The following is a 23,597-nucleotide window of genomic DNA, read 5'->3' as shown; positions in this document are numbered from 1 at the left end:
TTTTCTAAAAAAAAAATATCAATATCGTGAATCGTATCGCATCGTGAGTTGATTGAATCTTTACATCCGTAAGAATAATAATGTTCTCCATCAGAATGTCGTTAGCTCTGAGACATATTTTATGAAACAGCAGTTGTAGTTATCAATCAGAAAGTGAACAGTTGCTAAGAGAAAGAGTGTGTTTGTCGATTAAGGGCTAGAGAAAAACATGTTTCTGTATGTAGTAAGCATGCTGTTCCTGTGTTTGTAAGTTATTTGATGGATGGTGCGACAGGAGTGTAGTGATGCGATGGTAATGAGCCTGTCGGACATGGCTTTACCTATTGATACTGGAGTACACGAGGAATGAGTCTTTTACATCTTTCTTATTCTGATCATATCCCAAAGCCTCTGTTGTTTCTTTATCATTTGTCTTCTATGTTTTAATCAGGAAATCACAAGTACACAAACCCTTGTGTTATGGGTCACTTGCTTATGTGTGTATAACCAGCGTTAAAAAATGGTATCTTACAGAAACTTAAGAGTTTAGAGCTCTGAATCAAGAAAACAAGGTAACACTTTATTTTAAGGACAAATTTCCACTGCTAACTAGTTGCTTATTAGCATGAACATTACTAGATACAGTGCACTCTACAGATACTGATGTAATTGTCTTGTCTGAAACCTGGTTAAGTAAATCGGTTTCAGATAAAGAAATCAATATAAGTGATTATAATGTTTTTAGGACTGACCGCCCTAATAGAGGTGGGGGTGTAGCAATCTACATCAAAAACCTGTATCAAGTTAATGTATTGCTATCAATATCGTTAGTTAAACAGTTTGGATTTTTAGCCTTGGGGCTCAAAGTCTCTAACTCACTTTGTATAACGGTCGTTGGTTATTATAGGACACCTTCAGCTGTTAGCGGGGCTTTGCCCTCCTTAATGCAACTCCTGTCTGATTTTAACTCTAAGGAATTAGTAGCCTTTTGAGACCTAAATTGGAACTGGTTACAACCAGTATCTGATGGTTTCAGAGCTTATTGTGATTAAATCTCTATCAGATTGTTGACAGTCCCACATGGCCAAACTTTAAAAACCCGGAAAAACCATCGCTAATAGATGTGATTTTAACTAACGTTCCTCATAAGTACTCAACCGCTTCTATATTTGCAAAAGACATCATTGACCACTGTGTCGTATCAACAGTTAGAAGTACTAAAATACCTCAAATTAAATCACGCATTATAGTCAAGCGTAACATGAAGCACTTCTCAGAACAAAAATTCCTCCACGATTTATCTAATTATGACTGGGGAAAAATTAATATTAGTGCAGATGTTGATAGTGCCGGCAACCTCTTTTATGAGGGGTTTACCAATATAATTAATAAGTATGCTCCATTAAAGAAGTACAGAGTTAAAGGCCGAAACAATGAAACGTGGCATCGGCAAAAGCCAGAAAATCAAATCAGAACTATGACTGGCTGGTTTTCAGGCAACTGCGTAATGCTTGTACTCTAAAAATTAGAAAAGCCAAAGCTAATTATTTTCTTTCTCAAACCACTCATAACCTGAATAATCCATCAAAATTTTGGAAAACTATTAAATCATTATCAGAAAACAGTAAGGACCAGGAGCTTCCTTCAAGCATTGTGATAGACTCTCAAAAACTTACTGATAAGACCAAAATACTTGACTGTTTCAATTAACATTTCATAGCCTCAGGATTTTTATTTGAGTCACTCAATACTCAACATGAGTGTTCCTCTACAGTGGAGACTGTTGGTTTGGATTCTTCTGGTCAGTCTTTTAGTTTCAGTCCTATTACAGTTTCAGATGTAAATAAAGCCCTCAAGCAATTGGACACGACAAAATCTGCAGGCCCAGATAAACTGGATGAAAGTTAGCAGCAAATTTTATTGCATGCCTTTAACTAATATTTTTAATCTGTGCTTGAACACAAATGACATTCCTTCCATTTGGAAATCAGCCTTTGTGGTTCCCCTGTTAAAAGGTGGTGGCCCTTCTATCTTAAATAATTACAGACCGATCTCTAAATTATCTGTTCCGGTCAAGGTTTTAGAGTCCATTGTTAGTTATCAATTAAAGGATTTTTTTAACAATAAAAATGTTTTATCTGACTTCCAATCTGGTTTTAGAAAAAGGCATGGTACAATATTACATTATTCCATATCATGATTTAAGTGTACAACACTTATTCAAATTTGCCAAATCCTGCGTTGCAGAAATCATAGGGCCCCATTATTATATGCAGCATGCCAGCATGCTCTCTGTGTCTGGTTATATGTTTGTGACAGTGTGTATTTGTATCTCAATCAGTCAACTTGTTGAGGTGGTCCGCTCAAAACAAACCACCTGGTTAAGGATGAGCAGGCAGAGTGCAGAGCAGTACACCCCCAAAACATATGCTACTGGACCACACGACAGGGAAGATATCTACTATGACGGCAGAGGGTGATAAAAGGACATCTGAAAGCTATGTAGATGGAGTCAGGCTGCACTTTTTTTTTTTTTTTACAGTGCTCAGAGTTATAGAGCAGTAGATTTTGTCTAGTGAGAAGGAGCAATGGAGAAGGATTTTTAATAAGTGATGGAGAGCTGACTGAGAGTCTAGTCTCCAGTGTTCACTAAAATCTCAATTTTGGATGTGCTCCTAATGTTGGCACAGCTAATGACACGCATGTGTGTGTAAACAGAGGAACTGGGGTCAGTACCAAAATTATGGAGTAATTGCTTCAAACACGCTTGGAGCAGAGTGTTGAAAGAAGGGGGAAATTCCGAACAGTCAGACTGCCAATCCAGAGGACTGAAAGACTGTGAACAAGCATAAGAGGTAGTATATCAAAGGGGACAAAAACTCCACTTTAGGGTTAAATTAAAGAAGAACTGTCCAAAAATTCAATAATAATCTAGGAACTGTCAGACCTCTGTTGTGTGTGTCTTGTGTTTCCACGTGCTCCCTGTGTTTCCATGCCCATATTTGGTTTGTTTCCTGTCCTCATCCTATGTGATCATTAGTTAATCCTTGTCTAGCTGTGTTGTCTCGTTATCTCTGATTTACCTGTGTATTTATAGTCCTGTCTGTTCAGTTAGAGTTCGTTCTAGAGTCTCGTTACTCCCCGGTGTTCCTGTCTGTGTCTGCCTTGCCTTGTCCTGCCCTGATGTCGACATTAAAGATATGTTATTTGAGTTTACGTCCTCGTCTCTGCGTGTTCCTCGTTCCTCCTTGCTGTGTGCACCGTGACAGGAACATCCAAAAATGCCCTGGAACCTAGCAGCAATACTTCCAAAAAATCTGTCTAGTAAACTAAACTATTGCGCTCCGTTTGTGTTATTATCCTCATTGCAATATGTCACTTTCATTGACAGATATCAAATGGAAAAGAAACACACAACGCACTTGATGTCTAGTTCCACTAAAATCAGTTGCTGTTATATGAGAAAACTCTTTGTCATATTTCAATTAACTATTGATCACAGTTAATTATATTATAATACTGTTTTATTATGTATATATAAATGTATGTGTGTATGCGTGTGTGTGTGTGTGTATATATATATATATATATATATATTACACAGTGCAAAGCATAAATGAGTACATCCCCCTCTAAACCTTAACAAATTCAGCAATTACTCTTTGCTTATATGACATGTTAGGGTTCTTTGGAGATATAATGTTCCAACAAGCCTGCTTGATCAATTACCAAAGAATAATGTCAAAATGATTCAGCAAAATAAGATTTTCTTGTCAAAGTGATAAACTGTTGTGTTGCAAAAATGATTACACCCTCCTGTAAGTTACTAAAAACTTAAAAAAATAAATAAAAGTGTACAGATTTAAGGCTATTTTTGATCAACAGGAAAGTATATTGAACCAAAACTGTTAAAGACAAGTAATTTCCTGACAAATAAAGTGTGGTAACACTTTATTTTACGGTTACACCTATTAGTTGCTTATTAGCATGCATATTACTAGAATATTAGCCATGTATTAGTGCTAATTAAGCACATATTAATGCGTTATTCTACATCCCTAATCCTACCCAATACCTAAACTTAACAACTACCTTACTAACTATTAATAAGCAGCAAATTAAGAATTTATTGAGGGAAAAGTCGTAGTTAATAGTTAACAAGTGTTACCTATTCTAAAGTGTTACCAAAAGTGTTATATAGCCCACTGAATCATACTCATGATATAATGAATGACTTAATGCTGGCAACAGTGGAACCACTTGGTAGAGAACTGCCAGGTGACTTATTTCTTAGAATAAAAGAGCACAATGTTACAAGAGGAATACCAAATTATTGTTTTAAGTGTGAAAATATAGCAGATGTAACACCAACATTCAAAAACAATGGATTGGTGGCAAGGCTCCTGAAATAATCAGGTCTTCACTTTAAGTATTCATTTAGTGATGAGAGAAATTTTGCTAGAAAAAGAGCAGTAGAAATAACATGCGAGTGTCCCAGAGCCGGCAAAAGCTATGAAAAAAGTGACACTTTATAGACACAAAATTGACATAGAGTATGACGCAGCCTGCAGAAGTGACATGCATGGTCATTGTCACCACTAGAATTACGTACTGTGGCCAAAGCAAAATAAACTAATTTAACCTCTTCCAAGGCCCATATTTACAAAATAGAGACTTCAGGGAATCCATACTCTGGTCTCAAGAGACCAAGTCAATCATTTCAGATCCAAAAGCATCCAAAATGTTCTGGTATTGCTAGAGGAGGAGTAGAGTGAGAAGTGCTTGGTACCCACAGTGACGTTCAGTGGTAGTAAAGCTTTTATATAGGGATGAGTGAGTGCTGAAGGTGTGAGGGAGTTGTGCTTTATCAAAGCTGTCATGAATTCAAACACTACTGTGTGATGGAATACAAAAACTTGAAACAGAAGAGGCTACCCTCCCCTCATTCCTGCATTATTGGGCATTTTTTCAGCATGACAATGAAGATATTCATCCTCTCAAGGTGAAAATCCTTCAGTGGACATGTATTTCACTGAATCTTAGCGCTCGAGCAGCTGTGGGGGATTCAGTAGAGACGAGCTGAGCAAAACTCCCCATTAAATACCAAAGCATTTAAGGAAGTCGTCCTCTAGGAGTAAAACAGGACAGATGTGAAAATTTGTCATGAACTTGTACACTCAGTGCCAAGAAGGGTCAGAGCAGTATTCTGGAGGACATACTAAGTACAAGAATATTGTACATTTGCTGAATTAAATCTAGGGTGTACTCATTTCTGTAATCCTTCATTTAAACAAAATTTACTAATTTACTTATTTTACAGAAAATACTGGCATATATTTTGTTGTTTTTATTAAGTATATGTTTAATACATTTCAATCTTTCCATCTTTCCATGATTTATATTAGAAAATACATCTTTTATATTTATTCAAAGGGGGTGTACTCATTAGGCCATATATATATATATATATATATATATATATATATATATATATATATATATATAATATATATATATATATACACATACATACATACAATATATATATATACATAGTAAACGCACATCATTTTGCTTCATTATATTAAAATAAAATTTTTTGGTAATGAGTTCCAGAGGCTTTAAATGGGCTACCTTAAGCATTGAGATGGATTGCATCAATGTGAACGTGAAATTTTACGCAAGGTTTAATTTAGCTATTTTACATAATTATTTACAAAATGTTTAATTTTATTAATTTAAAATACATTTAATTTAGATTTTTTTTTTTTATTGCTATTAAAAAAAAAAAAACAAAAAAAAAAAACAACCACCTCCAAAATCAAGCGTTTATTTATTTATTTATTTTGTTACACGTTGGCACTTACTTGTTTTGGTGCTTGGATCCCTGCAGGTGTGCATGATACTGTGCCACTGAATTCAGTGTGACACTGCAGACATCACATGTATAGCAGCGTTTTAAGCCTAAACAGAAAAGAGACACACACAAATTTTGTTTTTAGCAAGTACAAATTCAAATGCGCATAATCTAGCATGACAGTCATAGCGAGAATATTCAGCTGTGAAATCTCATAATGTATATCTTTCAATTACATAATCTTTACAGCATTTAGAGGACAAAATGATTTCATTATATTTGGGGTGAATCATAAAAAATAACATTACATGCATATCCTTTGACTATCTTTTGTCCACAGCCTCTGCACCATGCTAAGCTGAAAGCAGAGTGGACAATAAAGCCTTATCATGTCATTCCTGAGAACAGAAGGACTAACTGGGGAATGAGATAACGCTGGTCTCTCTATCTCTCTCAGTCAGCCGAGGCTCAGCACGGGTCACTGCTCGGCTGTGTTACACAGTTCTGCCTGATCAACTCTCCTGATTACCGTACCCTGAGGGAATGTGTGTGTAGAGAGAATCAATTAAAGAGATATAAATATAGAAATGTCAAGCCTTTTTATGTATTTATTTGTGCTTTTAAGAACAACTATGAAATTACAATGGAAGATCTCTCCATGAAATGTGATCCGTGTCTAGGGAGGGGGACCTTAGAGGAGACAAGTTCCTCTGTTCTTGAGTGTGTGTGTGTGTGTGTGTCAAGTGACATTATAAATATTTGAGAAGGCCATGTGGCTTGTAATCCAGCTTGGGATGCTGATGTTGTTGCACCCGTAAGGGCAAGAGAGGGGAAGCCACGAACTGTGACGCTCTTGTGCAGCTATGAAGAAATATAAGAGGAGTGAAATTTGGCCGAAACGAAATAACTCTTCATATTATTATTCAGTGGGGAAACCACTTTAAAGCTACTTATTATTTTAAGTAGTTTATAAACAGTCAGATGATACTTTTAACATTAAATTGAACTTATGCTCAAGTTAGATTCTAAACAATCAAGAAAGCTATACATTTATATTTATATTACTAATTCAAAAAACACTACCTCATTTATTTGATGTTGAATTGTTTATTTACATAAACAAGTTATTATATATGGCAAACGGGACAGAACATCTCTGATCATAGCCTCAGCTTGCTCTGTCTGCTATCAAATAATATGAGACAAAAAATACAGTAATATAGCATTCTGTCACACTTCTACCTGTTGGCACTACTAAAAAATGTAGTTAAGTTAGTAGCACTTACTCTCCTCTACCTATTCGTGTGTTGACTCTGGACAGCAAAAAGCTTGTTACTAACGTGACACAGCAGCACTTTGGCTCTCTATCAGTGCTGTTTCCCGCCTGCGCCCCCGTTATGGATTAAGCGTCCCGTATAATTGCTGTCATGTTGCACTAATGATATTGTAGCTGAAAAATGGCCTTTGCAATCTCCTTCTCTCCAAATTGAGTTAAACCCATAAACCACGTTTGCAGGAGAAGGGCATGGAGAAATTAATGTTGTACTGTTGATTCATCATCATGCTTAATTTGACTCATTCTCATACATCTAGAGTTTGCTCCCTCTGTTGATATGCACTTGCGGTGTATTACAGTAGGTTGGCAAAAAACAACAAAAAAAAAAACTGACAATGACAGACCAGGAACAAAGTCTTCCTTGTGTCTATCTGTGTTATACCCAAGAGTCTGATTATTTCTGCCACTGGCCAGCCAGCAGGAGTTTTTAAAACTGGCTAATCATATCAGCAACAGTGAAACTGAAAAGCACAGCAAAAAAAAAAAGTAATTTCCTTCCACAACTTTTTAAAGCTCCTAGATACATGGTCATAAACAAAATATTTTTTGACTTCAGCAGTTTAACATTTGTACAATGTGCCCATGGTTTGTATCAGGCTGATGGCCCAGAAAGAATTTGCATATGTTTATTGTGTTTTCTGCACTGATTTTTTGGGCAGAAATTCTGCATAATTATGCATAAAAAGTCTTCTGAGTTTTGTGGGTACCAATTCAGCTGACCATATCGTCAGCTGTTTAGTTTAGCTGGTATATTTTATTGGTGGGATAAATACACCCACTTGCTTTATTCCACACACCCACACTCTTGGGTACTGACATTGAGAGGATGTGGCAGAGCCGTGTAGCTTGTGGTGACTCCCAGCTGGCCTTTTGACAGGCCGCCTCTCAAATGCTTTTTGAAAAGGTGAAATAATGGAGCACCGCCCAGGCATCCATCAATGTTAGCCATCCATTCTGCTTGTCGCGGTGCCCACGGAACAAATGAGCAATGAAGAGTCGAGCAGTGCGCATCTCCTATGAAGTCTCTTTCATCTGTGTCACCCTTGCCTCAGATTTATTACCGTTAGCACAGAATATCCTCCGAACGGGAATAGAGGAACCACAAGTGGAAAAAATCAGATGGAATGTTGACTCTTTGCTATCCCTGTTGCACAGTGTATATGCTGTAAATTATTTTTCACATATGGACGCAGATGAAGACTCACTTACATAGAAATGTAGAATTTTCAAGGAAATCATTTTTCTATACATTAGGAATTACATTTTGACCATTTGGCTCAGAGTGTTATTCAGAATAAAAATGTGAAGTAGATGGAATGGAACACACAGCTTTCAGAATTCCTAGAGCACCATAAAGTTTAATGATGCCTTCAGGGATATTATCATCTCAGGCTTCTGGTCCCGTCAGGGATCATAACACCACTGAACTGGGACATACTTGCTGAGATTCCCATCTGTCGATCCTACAGTTTATCCAACTTAAACTAGTTGGCATAATAGTTAGACTATTAGTCACTAACCATTACACTCTAAGACTCAATTCATTTCGCCATCAATAATCATATAAGGCACCAGGACACACTCACCACAGATGGGATTTCAACAGACATTAATGTGTATCAACTATAGGTGTTGTAGGACTCTGCTTCAAACAGGCTTTAGCTAAGTATTTACTTTTTTAAAGGTAAAAGTTAGGTGCTTGGCCATTTTTCATTTCCTTCTTTATATAAAGTGGGATTCAAATGTCAGAGTCAGCTGTTTAGAGCATGTTTTTTTTTCTTTATATAAAAATGAATTACTGTATTCTATTTGAATATATTTTAAAATGTAATTTATTTCTGTTATGACAAAGCTTAATGATAGACGAATAAGCAAATAGTTAAATTTCAGCAGCTATTACTCTAATTCTCTGTCACATAATCCTTCAGAAATCATGAAATCAGAAATGTAGCCTTGGTAAACAAACTACTACTAATTAGAAAAATGCTTTAGCATGCCCACGTTTATTTTATTTTTTTCCAATCTTGCCTCTATAGGACAAGCTCTCTGGCAAGTTGATGATTTATGAACTTTAAGGCAACACTGGTTCATCTATTTTTACCTCCAGCAATCTGTCCTCCTGATGGTACAGCACAGATCTCACTTTGACTCTCTCCGTGAGCCAGAAAACCCAAGCATATGTTTTATTATAGTACGACTCTGTAAATTATAAGGCGTTCCAACTACTACATCATTTACATGGGCAGTGATCATGAGGGCAGAGGTCATATTAACAACATCCTGCCATATTCAGCACATTATCAACCACTAATCTGTCGGACAGGCTTGAATCAGCATGTTTGCACTGTAAATAGACACTATTTCTGCCTCAATCAGCTCTGCTGTGTGAATTCAAACATGAGCAAATATACACTATACAACAATGAATGAGAAAAATATGCCCATATTTGTACAGTGACACACAGATGGCATCTAAATGGTGGGTAATTCAGCAAACAGTGATCCACTTCTGCTCCAGAAGAAAATATATCAACCATATCAAATTGAAAAAGCCCATGGCAAGTGCACATATAATACAACACAATTCATTTAGCATCTGAGTACATTTACATACTAATAATTACAGTATCTCAATTATGTGATAAAAGTACCTTATACAGTTTACCCAAAATTAACATTCTGGTCACCATTTACATGTATGACTTTCTTTTTTCTGCAGAAAACAAACAGACTCCTATATGTAGCATATTAGTAACTTAAAGTGTAAATATTTAGAAAGGATACCATCTTAGTGACAGCTGTTATACCAGCTGTGTAAAGATACAGAGTGTAAAGACCGTTAAAACATTCCTCAGAATATTTTCTTTTGTGTTTCACAGAAGAAAGTGCAACATATGAATGAGTTAATGATGACAGAATTTTATTTTTGGGGTGAACTAGCCTTCTGACAATTGCTGGTGCAAGATGTCTTAAATTAGATATTTTTCCAGGACATAGAAGTCTTTCCAAAATCATTTTAGAAACAAGAGCTAACGTCTTACCTTTACAATAAAATATAATTTCAACAAAGCCTAAAAGAATACAGATAACATGTCACCTTAGCATGAAATCACAACAACCACCAACACTCCTCGATTGGTTTAAGGTTGGCACGTAAGACTAATGGCTTGTACACTGAAGCACTAGGCAGGAAGAATGTAATTGCACAGTCCTTTGGAGTGAAGACGCTGATTACCAGACGAGCCAAATTATATCTCCAAACTTGTCTTTCCAATTAACCAGCAGGACTGTGTTTGGATAGATGGAATTTGTCACAGGCGTCGCCTGATTGGCTTGGTGATGACACTAAAAAAAAAAACTCACAGAAAAGAGCCATAATCGCTTCTGAAATCATATCAGTTTGAATTATATCAGCATTCTCTGTTAACATGAGGACAGCTAAGCAGACTTGATTGATAAAGTGTTTGAAATGAAAGCTCTTTTCCTCAAAGGCAAACCAAAGCCTTAACTAAAGTCCAGTTTTCAACATTCATTCTGGTCACTGCATTGCTAAATATATGCCAGTAATAAAAGCACTGTATGAGACCATGATTAAAAGCAAGTTAGCATGCTGTTTTATTGAAAATATGATGAAAACCTCATTCTGATGTTATTCTTTGGAAGGTTTTGTATTAGTAAAAAGAGTACATAGATTGAATTAAAACTATTTTTGTAGTTTTGAAAACATAAAATGTTGTGATAGCTGATAGCTACATGATAGCTGTGTGAGACAGAATGTTAAAAAAGGCCACTATGTATAATACCAACAGAACACATTGGGATGTTGGATCAAATCATAAGGGCTTCCTCCACGGAGTGCTGAGAAAAACAAAAATAATCCCCATTTGCTGCCTCTCCTTCAAAATGACTATGTATTGGCCCGCTAATGAGTTGGGTTTTGTGCAGTGTGCAATGTTAAGTGTTAAAAGGAAGGATTGGATGAATGTGAAAACAGCAACTACACACTCGTACATGAGGAGAGTGAAGAGCAAAGAGACATAAAATGAGGTCAGCTCTTCAGTTCACTGCTGAAAAACTCAAATTTGACAGGCTTTAGACCCCTATTACTGCACAGAGTCCTAAAAAGCCACAAAAGACAAAATAAATATAAAGAGGAGCTAAAAGGAGGGAAAACCCCTGTGCAATAGTAAAAGAAAAATGTAAAAAATATATATATTTATAGAAATTCAAATACCATATGTATTCAGTTATTTGTGTATTCATTTTTATTTGTGTTGTACATTTAAACAACATCTGATCAGTACATCATACTAGTTACGAAGAAGAGATAACCTCCAAAAAGGTGTCAATTATAATTACAAATTAATAATAATAATATTAATAATTATTTATATCATGAATGATGAATGTGTATATACACAGATACATTAATCATACTGTATAATAATTATATATATATATATATATATATATATATATATATATATATATATATATATATATAACACCCCTCTACTTATTTCACCTATCTGACTGAAATACATTTATTTTAATCTATAATTGATAGATTTTTTAAATGTCACGTATTAAATGATTATGTATTTCTGTCCGTATATATTTGGCATCATGATACATAATGATAGTTGCGAAGAAAAGACGACCTCCAACATTTCTGTCAGTGCATCATCAGCTTTACCAATAACTGCATACAGTTTAAGTTCATGGGTGTGTAAAAAAAATTAACATTCAACTGGTATCACCTGGATAGTGGCCCTTTTTCAACAATGTATAAAAATGCAAGAGACCCCTTGATGTTTACCCTCCCAAAAAATCTACAGAATAGAGAAGTAACAGTTAGCCCTCCCTTTGTGTAAATAAAAAGGTGCTGCAATTCAAAGCAGCAGGAAAAGAAAACGTGCTATGCACTCACAGATACACACACACACACACACACACACACATTCACCACGCAGACATAGTGCTCAACAGAAAAGCTATGAATATTTCATGATGTTGCAGTCTTCAAAGTGTGACTGCTGCCTCCCTCTCTGATGCTCTGAACATCAGACAACACTCAAAGGATGCCCGGGACAGATATATGCAAACAGAGAAATAGGCAGAAAAATCTAAGGCAAGCAGACTAAAGGAAAAAAAAAAAACATGGGATGGATACTGAAAGAGAGACAGAGGCAAGTGTTCTAGGTGCTAACGCTTTGTGTGAAAGATGAGCCTGCCACCAGCAGCTCCCAGCCCGATGAATTAGACAGCAAGTTCTCCTGCAACATTTCCCTCTCTGCCAAACTCTCTCCCTCTCGCCCTCTCGCTCTGGCCGTTAGGGTGATTTGCCACATCATTACTAATTGATAATCATGTTGGAGAGAAGCCATCAGAGGCGTACTACTAAACGCTGCGGTGTCTGCGCTGACATTTCCTGGCTGGAGTAATGACTAGGTGACATTAGTGAGAGACCTTGCAGGCCAGACAGTGAGACCAGAGAGACAGGGCAGCCAAGGGGAAAATTGCAGATATGGTTGGCCCATCCATTTTTCCCTCCTTAACCCAGTGAAGAGGAAACATGTGTGAAGGATCAGCTGTGGTGCAGTATACTGACTGGGTATTTCTAAAGGTCCGTTTTTGTCTTGGTCTTCCTGATGCTGAAATCACAGAGTGTGGTAGTAAATGCAAACTGAAAATGGATAAATAGGAGAGGCCGAGGATAACTGTGCTGGACCTTAAACCAATTTAAACTGAAATAAGTTGTAAGTCACAGTGTACAATGGGGCTGGGCAGTAAAACGGTAACAGCAATTATCATCATGAAATAATTTTCTTTGATAAAACAATTAATAGAGTTTGATAAACGTTCAATGTAATGTTTAGGCGCCAAAAGCAGAATGAAATAGTTCTACTCGTTTGAGCTGTGCCACACGGACCATTTATCTGCTCGGCTCAAAGTTCAAACGGCAGCGCTGTGCAAGCTTACTACAGCAGATGTATTTACTCGCTGATAAGATTCGGTCACACGAGCACTAAACAGCGCTGTGAGATCCAGTGTGATGCGCTTGAATTCAACGAAGAACACAAATGAATCTGAGATTTAAACTAATGAACGCGCTGACCACCATGATTTACTGTAGCAACACAAAGTGCATCATGGTATTGTGGGAGAACCATATTTTTACCATGGTATTGAGGTACTATATGTGTGGTTTTAACTGTAGTTATCATAGTCTAAATGTATGCTAGAATGGAAGACCAATGGTTAATTTGAATAAAACTCTCACCAAATAAAACATTTCACCACATAAAAATTAAGTTGCTACAGTTTTTGCAGATGTCACTGTTTTTGTGTCACGGCACGGCGAAGAGGCGCCACGAAAAGACGAGGTCAGGGCCCAATTGCAGGTAAGGTGCTCTTTAATCAGAAAACAAAAAGCCAACATGGCAAAAAACAAAACTATAACGGACTGGGATACAAACGGCAACACAGTGCATGTATCCCAGACCAGAGCAAAAACTAGCACTACAACACATTCACAAATAACAATTAACAAATAATGAACCCAGGCAGAGCAGTGGGAGAGTGGTGCATAAATAGTCTGTGCCAAATGGGGAACAGCTGGGAGTGTGACGTGTTTGCAGGTGTGTGTAATGTGACAGGTGTACGTGGTTACAGGAAATGAGTCCGGGAGGAAGGGAGATGGTGACCTCTGGTGGAAACGGGAAGAACTGCCGAGCCCGGACTCATGACATTTTGTTAATGAACATAAATCCTAACTCAAGTTACTACTGTCAAGTATGCATTTCTAAGAGATAAAAAATATATATATATTATTATTAATATTGCAGCCTGCCCTGCAAACTGTGCTGAAGATACAGGTCATCAAAGTCAGGCAACACAAGCCTGTTTCATTGAAATAATCAATCGTTAGAACATGCAGAAACTAAGAAATATTTTTTTTCTATTAAGATATTTATTATTTTGTTAAGGAAAAGAGACTGGAAAAGTGTAAAGAATTCAAAAACGTGAAGTGTTTGTCATGTTCTGACCATAAAGGGTGGTTTAAAACCACAATTAATGGTCTGGTTTCTACAGCTTTCACTTAGGAGCAAACTTCTGCCTTTAAACTTGAAAAAAATAAAGATTTGAAATTTATATGGATAATTATCAATTTTACCGCTGATATGAACATTTTTATTGTGATAAAATATAATAGAAAAAAATATAATGGAAATATAAAGGATTTACAGAAGAAATGATGGGTGAAAATTTAATTTGCGATTAGGTTGATGTTAAGTGACAGAACTGGTATCATCTGAATCAGAAGATTCTCTTGTTTAATTTCTTGTTTTAACTTCCACCTTTACTACCAGTGTGGGATTGGTACTTGGTATTGCTATTAAAAAAAAAAATAGTCTCTTATGCTCAGCAACACTGTAAAAAATAAATAATAATAATATTGTGAAATATTATTCAAATTTAAAATAACTGTTTTCTATTTTAATACATTTTAAAATGTAATGTATTCTTTTGATGGCAAAGCTGAATTTTCAGCAGCCCTTACTCCTTTATTTTCGCCCCATTACAATTATTAAAATAGTTGGGAAAATGTGATAAATTATATCAAAGTTTGGGATAAATAGAACAAAAATCACTTACAGTTAAAGGGAAAAAGTGGAACTAAAATAGTGATCAGTGATCTCTCCCACTTTAAAGTGTGACCTACAGCTTTGAGCTTGCATGTGAAGGAGGATGTTTGATAAAATCTTAAAATAATTCCTAAATCTCTTGTGATCTTGGGAAATGAAGATAACTTCTATCCTCAATGAAGTAAAAATCTCCAGTTTATTTTCTCATTCTGCACTCAGACTAATTGTTTTCCATTTTAATCTTGTGCTGACAGAGTAATAGTCACTATGTGCCTGGCCAAGTCTTCAGTGTGTCTTCCATTAACAAGGATGCTCTGAATTCACCATCCATCACTCTAAGCTAGGGATAACCTTCAGTCCAAACAAACTAAACCCAACCTCAGCTCAGTGCTCATCTCAGTCTCACAGCGCCAATCTCTCCGAAGCTTTGATCCGTACCTCAATAGCTCTAATGAGTTGAAACATCCCATGTTACCTAACAGGTCTACTAGGAGGTGGAAGCCCTCACAGCAATGACTGCTGGCCTGGTCTCTTTCCCTCTCACCTAAGAGAAAATTTATTTGTAATTGTTATTGACACAATGTAAGCCATAAGACAATGGGAGAGCACACTCTTCATCCCTGAGAAATTAATAGCCTGTATCAAAGTCTCTGGATGCACAAACCTATTGCTTTTATTCTCTTGGAGCCCAGGCTGGAGAAGAGGCAAGGGAAGTAAAAGACACATCGAGAAGTTTTATTGTATTGTGGGAGCGCTTTCATTAATCTATCGAGGAAGTGAGCCCCACGGCACCAACTACCGCTCTGAGCTGGGAATAGCCTTCAATAAAAAAAACACAGTGAAATATAACATGAGCAACATAGGTCAATCTTTGTGACCTCACAGTTTGCCATTGAGCTCTCATTTCTTGAGTAACAAAGAGGATATATAAAATTCACACAACTCTGAATTCCTTTTTCAATGCAGTTACTTTTAAAGACATCACAGCATCAAAGGAAAAGGAGCTGAGATTTATGACATATCTGTGCTGCATGATAGACAAAATAAAAAAAATAAAAAAATACTGAGACCAAAAACCGTTTATAAGATTTTTCGAAAAAACAAACAAACAAACAAAAAAAAAACATTATGATGTTTGATGAACATTGATGATGTGACTTTCGGTTCAGAGTCTAAGTGCTGCTATCAATAAGCAAAAAGGTGGCAAACTATTTTTTTCCCTTTACATTCTAATTGTTTTGCTGATTATAATGTGTAATGATTTTATATATTTAATAAGAAAAATGTAAAATCGATGCATTTTGAAGAATGGCCTCTGATTTTTGGACCCCATTGTAAATACTTGGGTTGTTTAAATTAAATATAATAAATTACTATTGCAAAACACTGAAATGTTTTACGAAAACCATAAGGAAAATATTTGCATTATTCAATGCATTTCTCCTTAAATATTTTTTACCGTTAAATGGCATCACACCTAGTAATATAAAGCATAATTATATGACACAGTGTGTAATTTTGCTAAACCAATTCATTTCTCGGCAGTTGCACTACCATTATAATCAACATTCTCATTTCCATCAAAGACCTGCAGGACAGTAAAGCAATACAAATCTTGTATCATTCAGTTCAGTGCTTCATCATCTAATGAACTAACAGCCAAATTAATCATGCAGCCATAAACAGCCATTAAGAGAGAGTTTAAGTGTGTCTGTACCTTTCATCTCTCCCATGTCTAAAGTCTTCCCTAGTTGTTCCAGTAGGTCTGCGCGTGCTGCATTTTTCTTGTGCTTTTTGCCGTCGTAGTGTTGCTGTGCCATTCCAGGATTGTTGAACCAAGCATTGCACAGCTGACAGTAGCGATCTGAATCCCGGTGCTGACGGGTCGAGGTCACAGGTGAGGTTTCTGTGGAGGGTGTTTTCACTGGACTAGGTGTCACCTCTGAAGAAACAAAGCAGAACAAGAATTAGAATAGAATAATGATTTGTTTTATATTTGACATATTTAAAGGGGTCATGAACTTAAAAATTACAATCCCCTTGATCTTTTATCATAAGAGGTCATTGTGCTATAAAAACATTCTGTAATTTTCAGAACTCAAAACTTTCTTGTTATTCTAAAATCAGCTTATATTGAAGCCAGTCTGCCAAAATGACAGGTTTTGGAATGTACCACTCTATGATGTAATAGTGTGGCTTAACTCCGCCTCTGCAGAAGATCAACACCTGCTTCTACATCACTGCCTGTTTAGCTCCGCCCACCGATTCACACACATAGTGTAAATAATGAGATATGCGAACACAGGTCTACATAGAAACAAAATGATAAAGATGGCTCTGAAGACAACAAGATGCTGTAAAGTGCCAAGTTGTGGAAAAACACAGTATATGCCTTCCTTCTGATTCCAACATTAGGCAAGAGAGGATGAACTTTACTTGTTATGAAGATTCAGACTGCGCCAGTAAGAACTTGGTCCTTTGTTCACTTCAATACCATGGATTTGTTTAAAAACGAGGCACAATTCCACACAGGATTTTCAAGAAAGTCTGAAACTAAAAGACAATAATGTGCCAACTATATGGATCTGACAGTAATGTTTTCATAAAAAACAAAAAAAAAACAACTTCATAACATTATAAGTGGATCTCAGAGAACAGTATAAAATAAAAATGCAGTTTATGACCCTTTTAAGACCAGATTTGAACGCAAGAGCAAAATACTTTGGAGAGGTGTGTTTGGTAAGGCAGCAGAAGTTTGGCAGCCAGGTACAAGATGGTAAATTCTGTAGATTGCTATATAAAACTTCAGGCAACGGCCAAGATTCTGTGCTCTCTGGGACATACCCCTAAATATTGGAGGAGAGATTCACTGCAAACTGCAGGAGATTTTTTCCTCCATATTTCCATCACACTCTCTGTACTAGTGATATGCGGATGGCGGTTACATCCGCGTGGCAGGTGGGTCGGGTAATAAAAAACGCATTCTGATTATTTGCGGGTGGGTCGCGGGTGGATAAGACAAATCATTAATGATGCAAATATTAACTACATTTTCTAAATAGGCTACAGAAATTGAATAAAGTGTAAATTAACATATTAAAGTTATTCAACAAAACATTATTTAGTCAAGAGCAGTGAGGGGTTTCCTCTGTCTTTTGTTGTTTGATTCACATTAATGACAGACCGCACAGCTTTATTAGGCTGCTGTCACAAGACCTATTTCACGGATCCAATGCTTATACACATTTGTTTTCTTTTGCAACTGTTTGCATTAACTTAAGACAAAACCGTGCTTATGAGTATACTCACCAGGACGACCATTTTGACGTCCTTTTGTATGTATTTGGCCACTTAAGCGCAACAAGATTTGCTTGCAAACTCAATTTGGTACTCACAGAGCAAGCTTTGGATGTGACTGTGAGCGCACAAGTACCGAATGGCTTAAAAAGATGTGAAAATAATACATTTTTGTGACGATGCAACAATGACCGATTATGAAATTGACAATTCTGTCAACTGCACCGAAATGCGATCTAAAGTCTTGTATCACAGCGTACAGCTCTAGATGCGCCGATGTGAAGAGAAGGTCAAAGAGAGAAGACGCAGTACAGCTGAATCACTCACGCTGTTTTCAATGACTGATTTGATCTGACGGTTTGTGTGGATTTATTTACTCATCTAACCTATACGCTATATTGAATAAATGTTTTTCAGTAATTTCCCTCATTTTAAAGCTGAAAGCTGCGGGAATGAGTATTGCGATATAGCCTGCGCAATCCCGCACCGAAATTCAGGATCTAATTAAACATAATTCTATTATACACAGGATTGTGAAACAGATTTCCATGACTTTTCCAAAACATTCTGGGTTTATTTATTTTTCCAAAACTTTCCAGGCCTGGAAATTGCTGTTTTAAAATTCCATGACTTTTCTGGGTTTTCATGACCGTATGAACCCTGAATGTGATGATCGGGTGTGGGTCGGGTGCGGTTATCTTGGCGGGTGGATAATTTATTTGAACCTGCGGATTCGGGTGACGTTTTAGCTCATCCGCGCATCACTACTCTGTACATATTTGTTGGAATTGCGGTACAAAGTTACTGCTAACCAATTCTGGAGAAACTGAGAAAATTTAGTCATAAATGTTTCTTACTGGCCATTAAACTATATTTTGTATTATTTTATTTTAAATATACATACACTACCATTCAAAAGTATGCAATTAATCAAATGATTCAAAATGATTCAAAAGCATGCAATGATTCAATTAAATGAATCAAAAGTGACAAACACTTGTACTTCATTGCAAAAGATTTCGATTTTCCTATTAATCAAGAATCCTGAGGAAAATAATCTATAGTATACATATGGTTATTATATTTCAGTTATGTTTTTATAGATTGTTGTTTATATTTTCCATTCACTTGCAACACTTCTGTTTCCACATGAAAATGCTACAAAGAAGCGTTTAGAAACTTAACATGAAGAATATTCTATACTTTTGTCACAACATGGTTTTCTGAGGAAAAATGAGGAAACCTTTGTTCTAGATAAACAAAAGTTAGAAGAGGTGAGGTTCGGAGCTAAGGTTTTACAGTTTGTGTGGCTTTGATTCTACTGCTTACATCACAAGGGGCACACAATCTGTTTTAAATCATGTAATGTTGCCATTTCTAATATAATTATCTGCCAACTTGCAATTAATTTTATTTTATTCACTTGCCAAAGCCAAGTTTTACTCTCATTTGGTGCTTTAAGGGTATGATTTTGGACCCTGGTTGCAATCCAGATAGCTTGAGGATTTTGGGATTTTCTGTAAGTACATGCTCAGAAAGCCAAAGAGAAACTCACAAATCAAATGATTCCCAGCTATGTGAAGACATTTTACTGTTTGGAAACCCAATGAAACAAAACAAAAGTATGTCTTATTCTTGTTTACTTCAGTGATTCTAGTCGGAAATTATTTCTGATCTTGACAGCAACAACCCAATTACTGAGATTTTATTCATCATTGTGTTTGGATGTGTCCTCTGCTACATAACTAACAAGCTGTTGCCACTGACTTTATCAGGAAGGTGATGCTTTGCATTGTTTCTGACAGTCCTGAGTTTGACCCACACACACACACACAAAGCCAAGCTTCTTTACTCATTTACTCTTGTGCATGGATGGCGGCATCACCACAGAGCAGACAGCATAAACATAAAAAACACCAGAGATAATGCCAGGCCAAACAATCAGTTTTAACACCTCAGTGACTGTCCACTCTGCCATGGACAATGTTTACAAAAGCTCTGTTCAGCCTTGACATCAGAAGGGACAATTGGAAAGAATAAGCCACTTCCTGTCTGAGTCCATTAGTGTTCAAAGGTGTTATTGAGCGGTGAGATTGAACTGACCCAATATCTTTGACGGAGTTTGTGTACATTTACACTGACTGCCCTAAAGTCAAACTCTGTTTTTCAGCCCTATTTGCAACTTTATATATGATTTGATATATAAACTACATTAGTAGTGACTGCAAAAGCTATGGCAGAGGCTAAAGAGACTCCACATAAGCTTCCTACAAAGCTTTGATTTATTAGCATATCTCTAAAAACTGTGACGTCCACGAACAAGAGACGTGTTGAAAAGTACTCTTGTTGTGCCAGGAAATTTATACCCTGCCAAAACACGTGCATTATTCCTTCAATCTGTTTTTCGCTCTTTTTTTACATTCCTTCCAGTGGGGTTGATAAAAGTATAATGCATGGTTTGGTTGGAACGCAATATTTAATTTAGGCAATCAACAACCACTGCTGCAAAAATTTAATTTGATACCGTAAATTAAAATGCTACATGAGATGAAAATTTAAAGAAGATAAATGAGCTGCCACAAGAGAGGGTGGCTGTACATGAGCAGGCAACTTCATTTTGAGAAAGCTTAATCTAGTTTATTTTTAACTGATGGTCATTCTCTGTAAAATAAATATTGTTTATTGCAGGGCCTATGAGTTCTTGGCACAATGAGAGACAATACATTTGCATTAAAGCCATTAAATTAATTAATCCTGCCTGAAGTGTGGTCACACTCCTCTTACAGGACATTTACATAGCATTTTATGTGTGGCAGTGCTAAACTGTCTATGAAGAACAAATGTTAAAAGTGCAAAGCAAATACAAATTTAATAAAAGTAACAGTAAAGGAAAGCACATAATGTGTAATTCAGAAAGCCCCAGCTGCCGTTATTGGAGTATCTGACAGACTCTTGCAGTATAACACTATGGATATTAGCAGAATCCAGCACTGAAACATTGGAGTATTGATTTACAAGCTCAGGGGTTTATGGAATGTCATCCATCAAAATGAAAAACAGGAAAGTTTCTAGTTTCCTTAACACAAGACCAAGGCCATCCCTGGCTTTAACACAGACATTTTTGCACTAGTTTTTCATTCCATGTTTAATACAAGGTCACCAAGCTTTTTGACATTATTTACTAGATTATTTGCATTTATTGTATTCGTTGTTACCTTTGAGTCATGTGTCACATGGCGACAACTTAATAGCAGTTCCTTGCTATGTATAGGTGGGGTATGTATTTTTTCAAAAACACTTTAGAAAACTGAGTCGGGCCCATTACCAAAACAAACTTGTAGCCAATCAGCAGTAAGGGGTGTTTCTACTCATGATGTGGAGGAGAGAGCACTCAGTGCACATGACGGACATTAGCCGAGTGCCGACAGAAAGATAGAGATGGCGGATAAAAAACTAAAGAGGAAAACGTCTGCGGAACAAAAGAAGGAAGGCTTACACCGTGTCGGTGTAGACACGGTGTTACGATAAGGCAAGAAGTAGGACCCGCGTAAATATCAGATCAACTTTCCAGCACTGGAGAGAACTGCGAGGTTGCTTTGTTTCTTCTCGATAGGTAAGTAACATTGCTTTTGCTTTGTTTCACAAAACTAATCGTTGCCTGGGTTGCGTATGTATGTGTGGGGCGGAGCTATCAAAATAGGGGGAGACCCTTTTGGGGTAGGGGCCAGGGGGCTGCCCCTAACTATTGAAAGATTTTACAAAATATTTATTAATTAATAATGTTTTCAACTCAAAAAGTAAATATGCACATAATGTAGTTATTTTAATATATTTTAAATTGTTATTTTTTTTTAATAAATTAAAAAATATAATCAAACTTACTAATGGCTTCAATCTCATTTGCGTAAGAAGTTGTCGCGTGACGAATCTGCATTTTGGCGGATAATAGCCTATACTGCTTGCCTGTAAATGGATATTTACAGAAATGCTAAAATGTATTTAAAAGTTTGACTGAGCAAATCGACTGGCTTGGTTTGGCCCCCCCAAGCTCAAATGTCAAGCTACGCCTATGGGTAGGGGCGTGTTTGTTTTGGAGATTTGAAATGTCAACATTGGCTACCAGAAATCACTTACCCACCTTTAATAGTGAGTGTCACTGTCACTGTTTTTTGTGTGTGGAATATGCAATATGCATGAATGTCTTCATTAATTGTTAGATTTGTGTACTAAAATGCCATATACTCTTACGTCTGTTTCACAACGCAAGCTTTAGCTTCGCGTTAGCTTCATGTCAGCGTAAATACATCATTACTGCAGCTGCAGGCTCAACAGAGTATTTACATTGGAAGTGTTTGTACAGCGCCACAGCAAAGCTAAATATTTATTTACAAAGACAACTATACATTTGTTTTTAGAAGTTTATCAGTTATAAACCTGAAAGTTTTAAAGTCTTGAAAGTTTGTTAACATGGATTTGCTTGTAAATAGTAAACAACAAATAAAAAAAGCTCTGATCACATTATTTCAGTCATACTATAGAACGATAATGTTCAATAGTGTTTTTTTTTACAATACCATACTTTTACCCAAACTAAATAATTAAAAACAATTTTGAACGGGTAAATCTTCTATACATATTTTAGATTCAAGTTCAAGTTCAAGTTTTATTGTCATTCTGCTACATGTGTGGACATATAGTGGAACGAAATGTCGTGTCTCGCAGGACCATGGGGCTACATACTTGTTAAACATAAGATAAACATAAAACAATGCAAGTATAAGAGAGAAAAAAAAAAAAGTGCATGTGACTTTTTTATAGTCAAATACTATTACTACTATACCTAGTTGGCTAGACATACACAAACTGAGACTGTACAAGAACTTTACATATATACTGTACATGATGATCTTTGGTGGTCCAGGTGAGATCCTCTGAGATGTGCACCCCCAGGAATTTAGTGCTGCCGACTCTCTCCACGGTTGAGTCGTCGATGGTCAGTGGGGGGTGGTCAACGAACGGAGTTTCTCCTGAAGTCCCTCACAACCTCTTTTGTCTTACTTAATCTGTGCATGTTTAGCACTTTTTATGAGAATTCATATTTATTTTGTAAACCAACAGTGTGCTGTCTCTTTAATTGAGCGTGAGCAGCGCAACAAAAGCCGAAACCATCGCTTCAGTGCTGCTCATGTGCCGCTCCAGCTCCCAGTGTGAATGCTCTCATTTGTTAACATGCACGCCGAAGAAAATATGCATTGCTCATGCGCCACTCATGCTTGCAGTGTGAAACCGGCCTTATTCTGCACAGTTTAGTTGATTCAATTCTTTATTATATCTGTTGTCGATTGATTAATGCGGCCCGTGAACTGTTTGGCCATTAATAAATGGTTTCTGTCTTGCGTGTCCTTCTTATGTTACTTAACCCCCTCTTTACTGTTACTTTTGAATAAAAAGAAGACTTACTGACCCCAAACATTTGAAC

The 23,597-nt window shown here is 36.6% G+C and overlaps 1 protein-coding gene across 2 annotated transcripts in view; it reads right to left on the bottom strand.

Annotated features, from left to right (window-relative positions):
- The window catches only part of LOC306871134 (zinc finger matrin-type protein 4-like), a 73,768-nt gene that overhangs the window by 8,869 nt on the left and 41,302 nt on the right, over positions 1-23,597 (bottom strand). Inside the window, exons 5-7 of one of the 2 annotated variants that reach the window (XM_079418852.1) lie at positions 16,539-16,763; positions 5,847-5,943; positions 4,925-5,107 (exon numbers count right to left, since the gene is read on the bottom strand). In XM_079418852.1, coding sequence (XP_079274978.1) covers positions 5,092-5,107; positions 5,847-5,943; positions 16,539-16,763 — 338 coding nt within the window. In that variant the 3' untranslated portion in view covers positions 4,925-5,091. Of the gene's footprint in view, positions 1-4,924; positions 5,108-5,846; positions 5,944-16,538; positions 16,764-23,597 lie in introns of those variants that run through there. The other variant, XM_079418851.1, reaches the window with a different exon arrangement.

Source organism: Barbus barbus, assembly GCF_936440315.1.
Source record: "Barbus barbus genome assembly, chromosome: 6".
Taxonomy (NCBI): Eukaryota; Metazoa; Chordata; class Actinopteri; order Cypriniformes; family Cyprinidae; genus Barbus; species Barbus barbus.
This window is presented reverse-complemented; position numbering and strand designations above follow the sequence as displayed.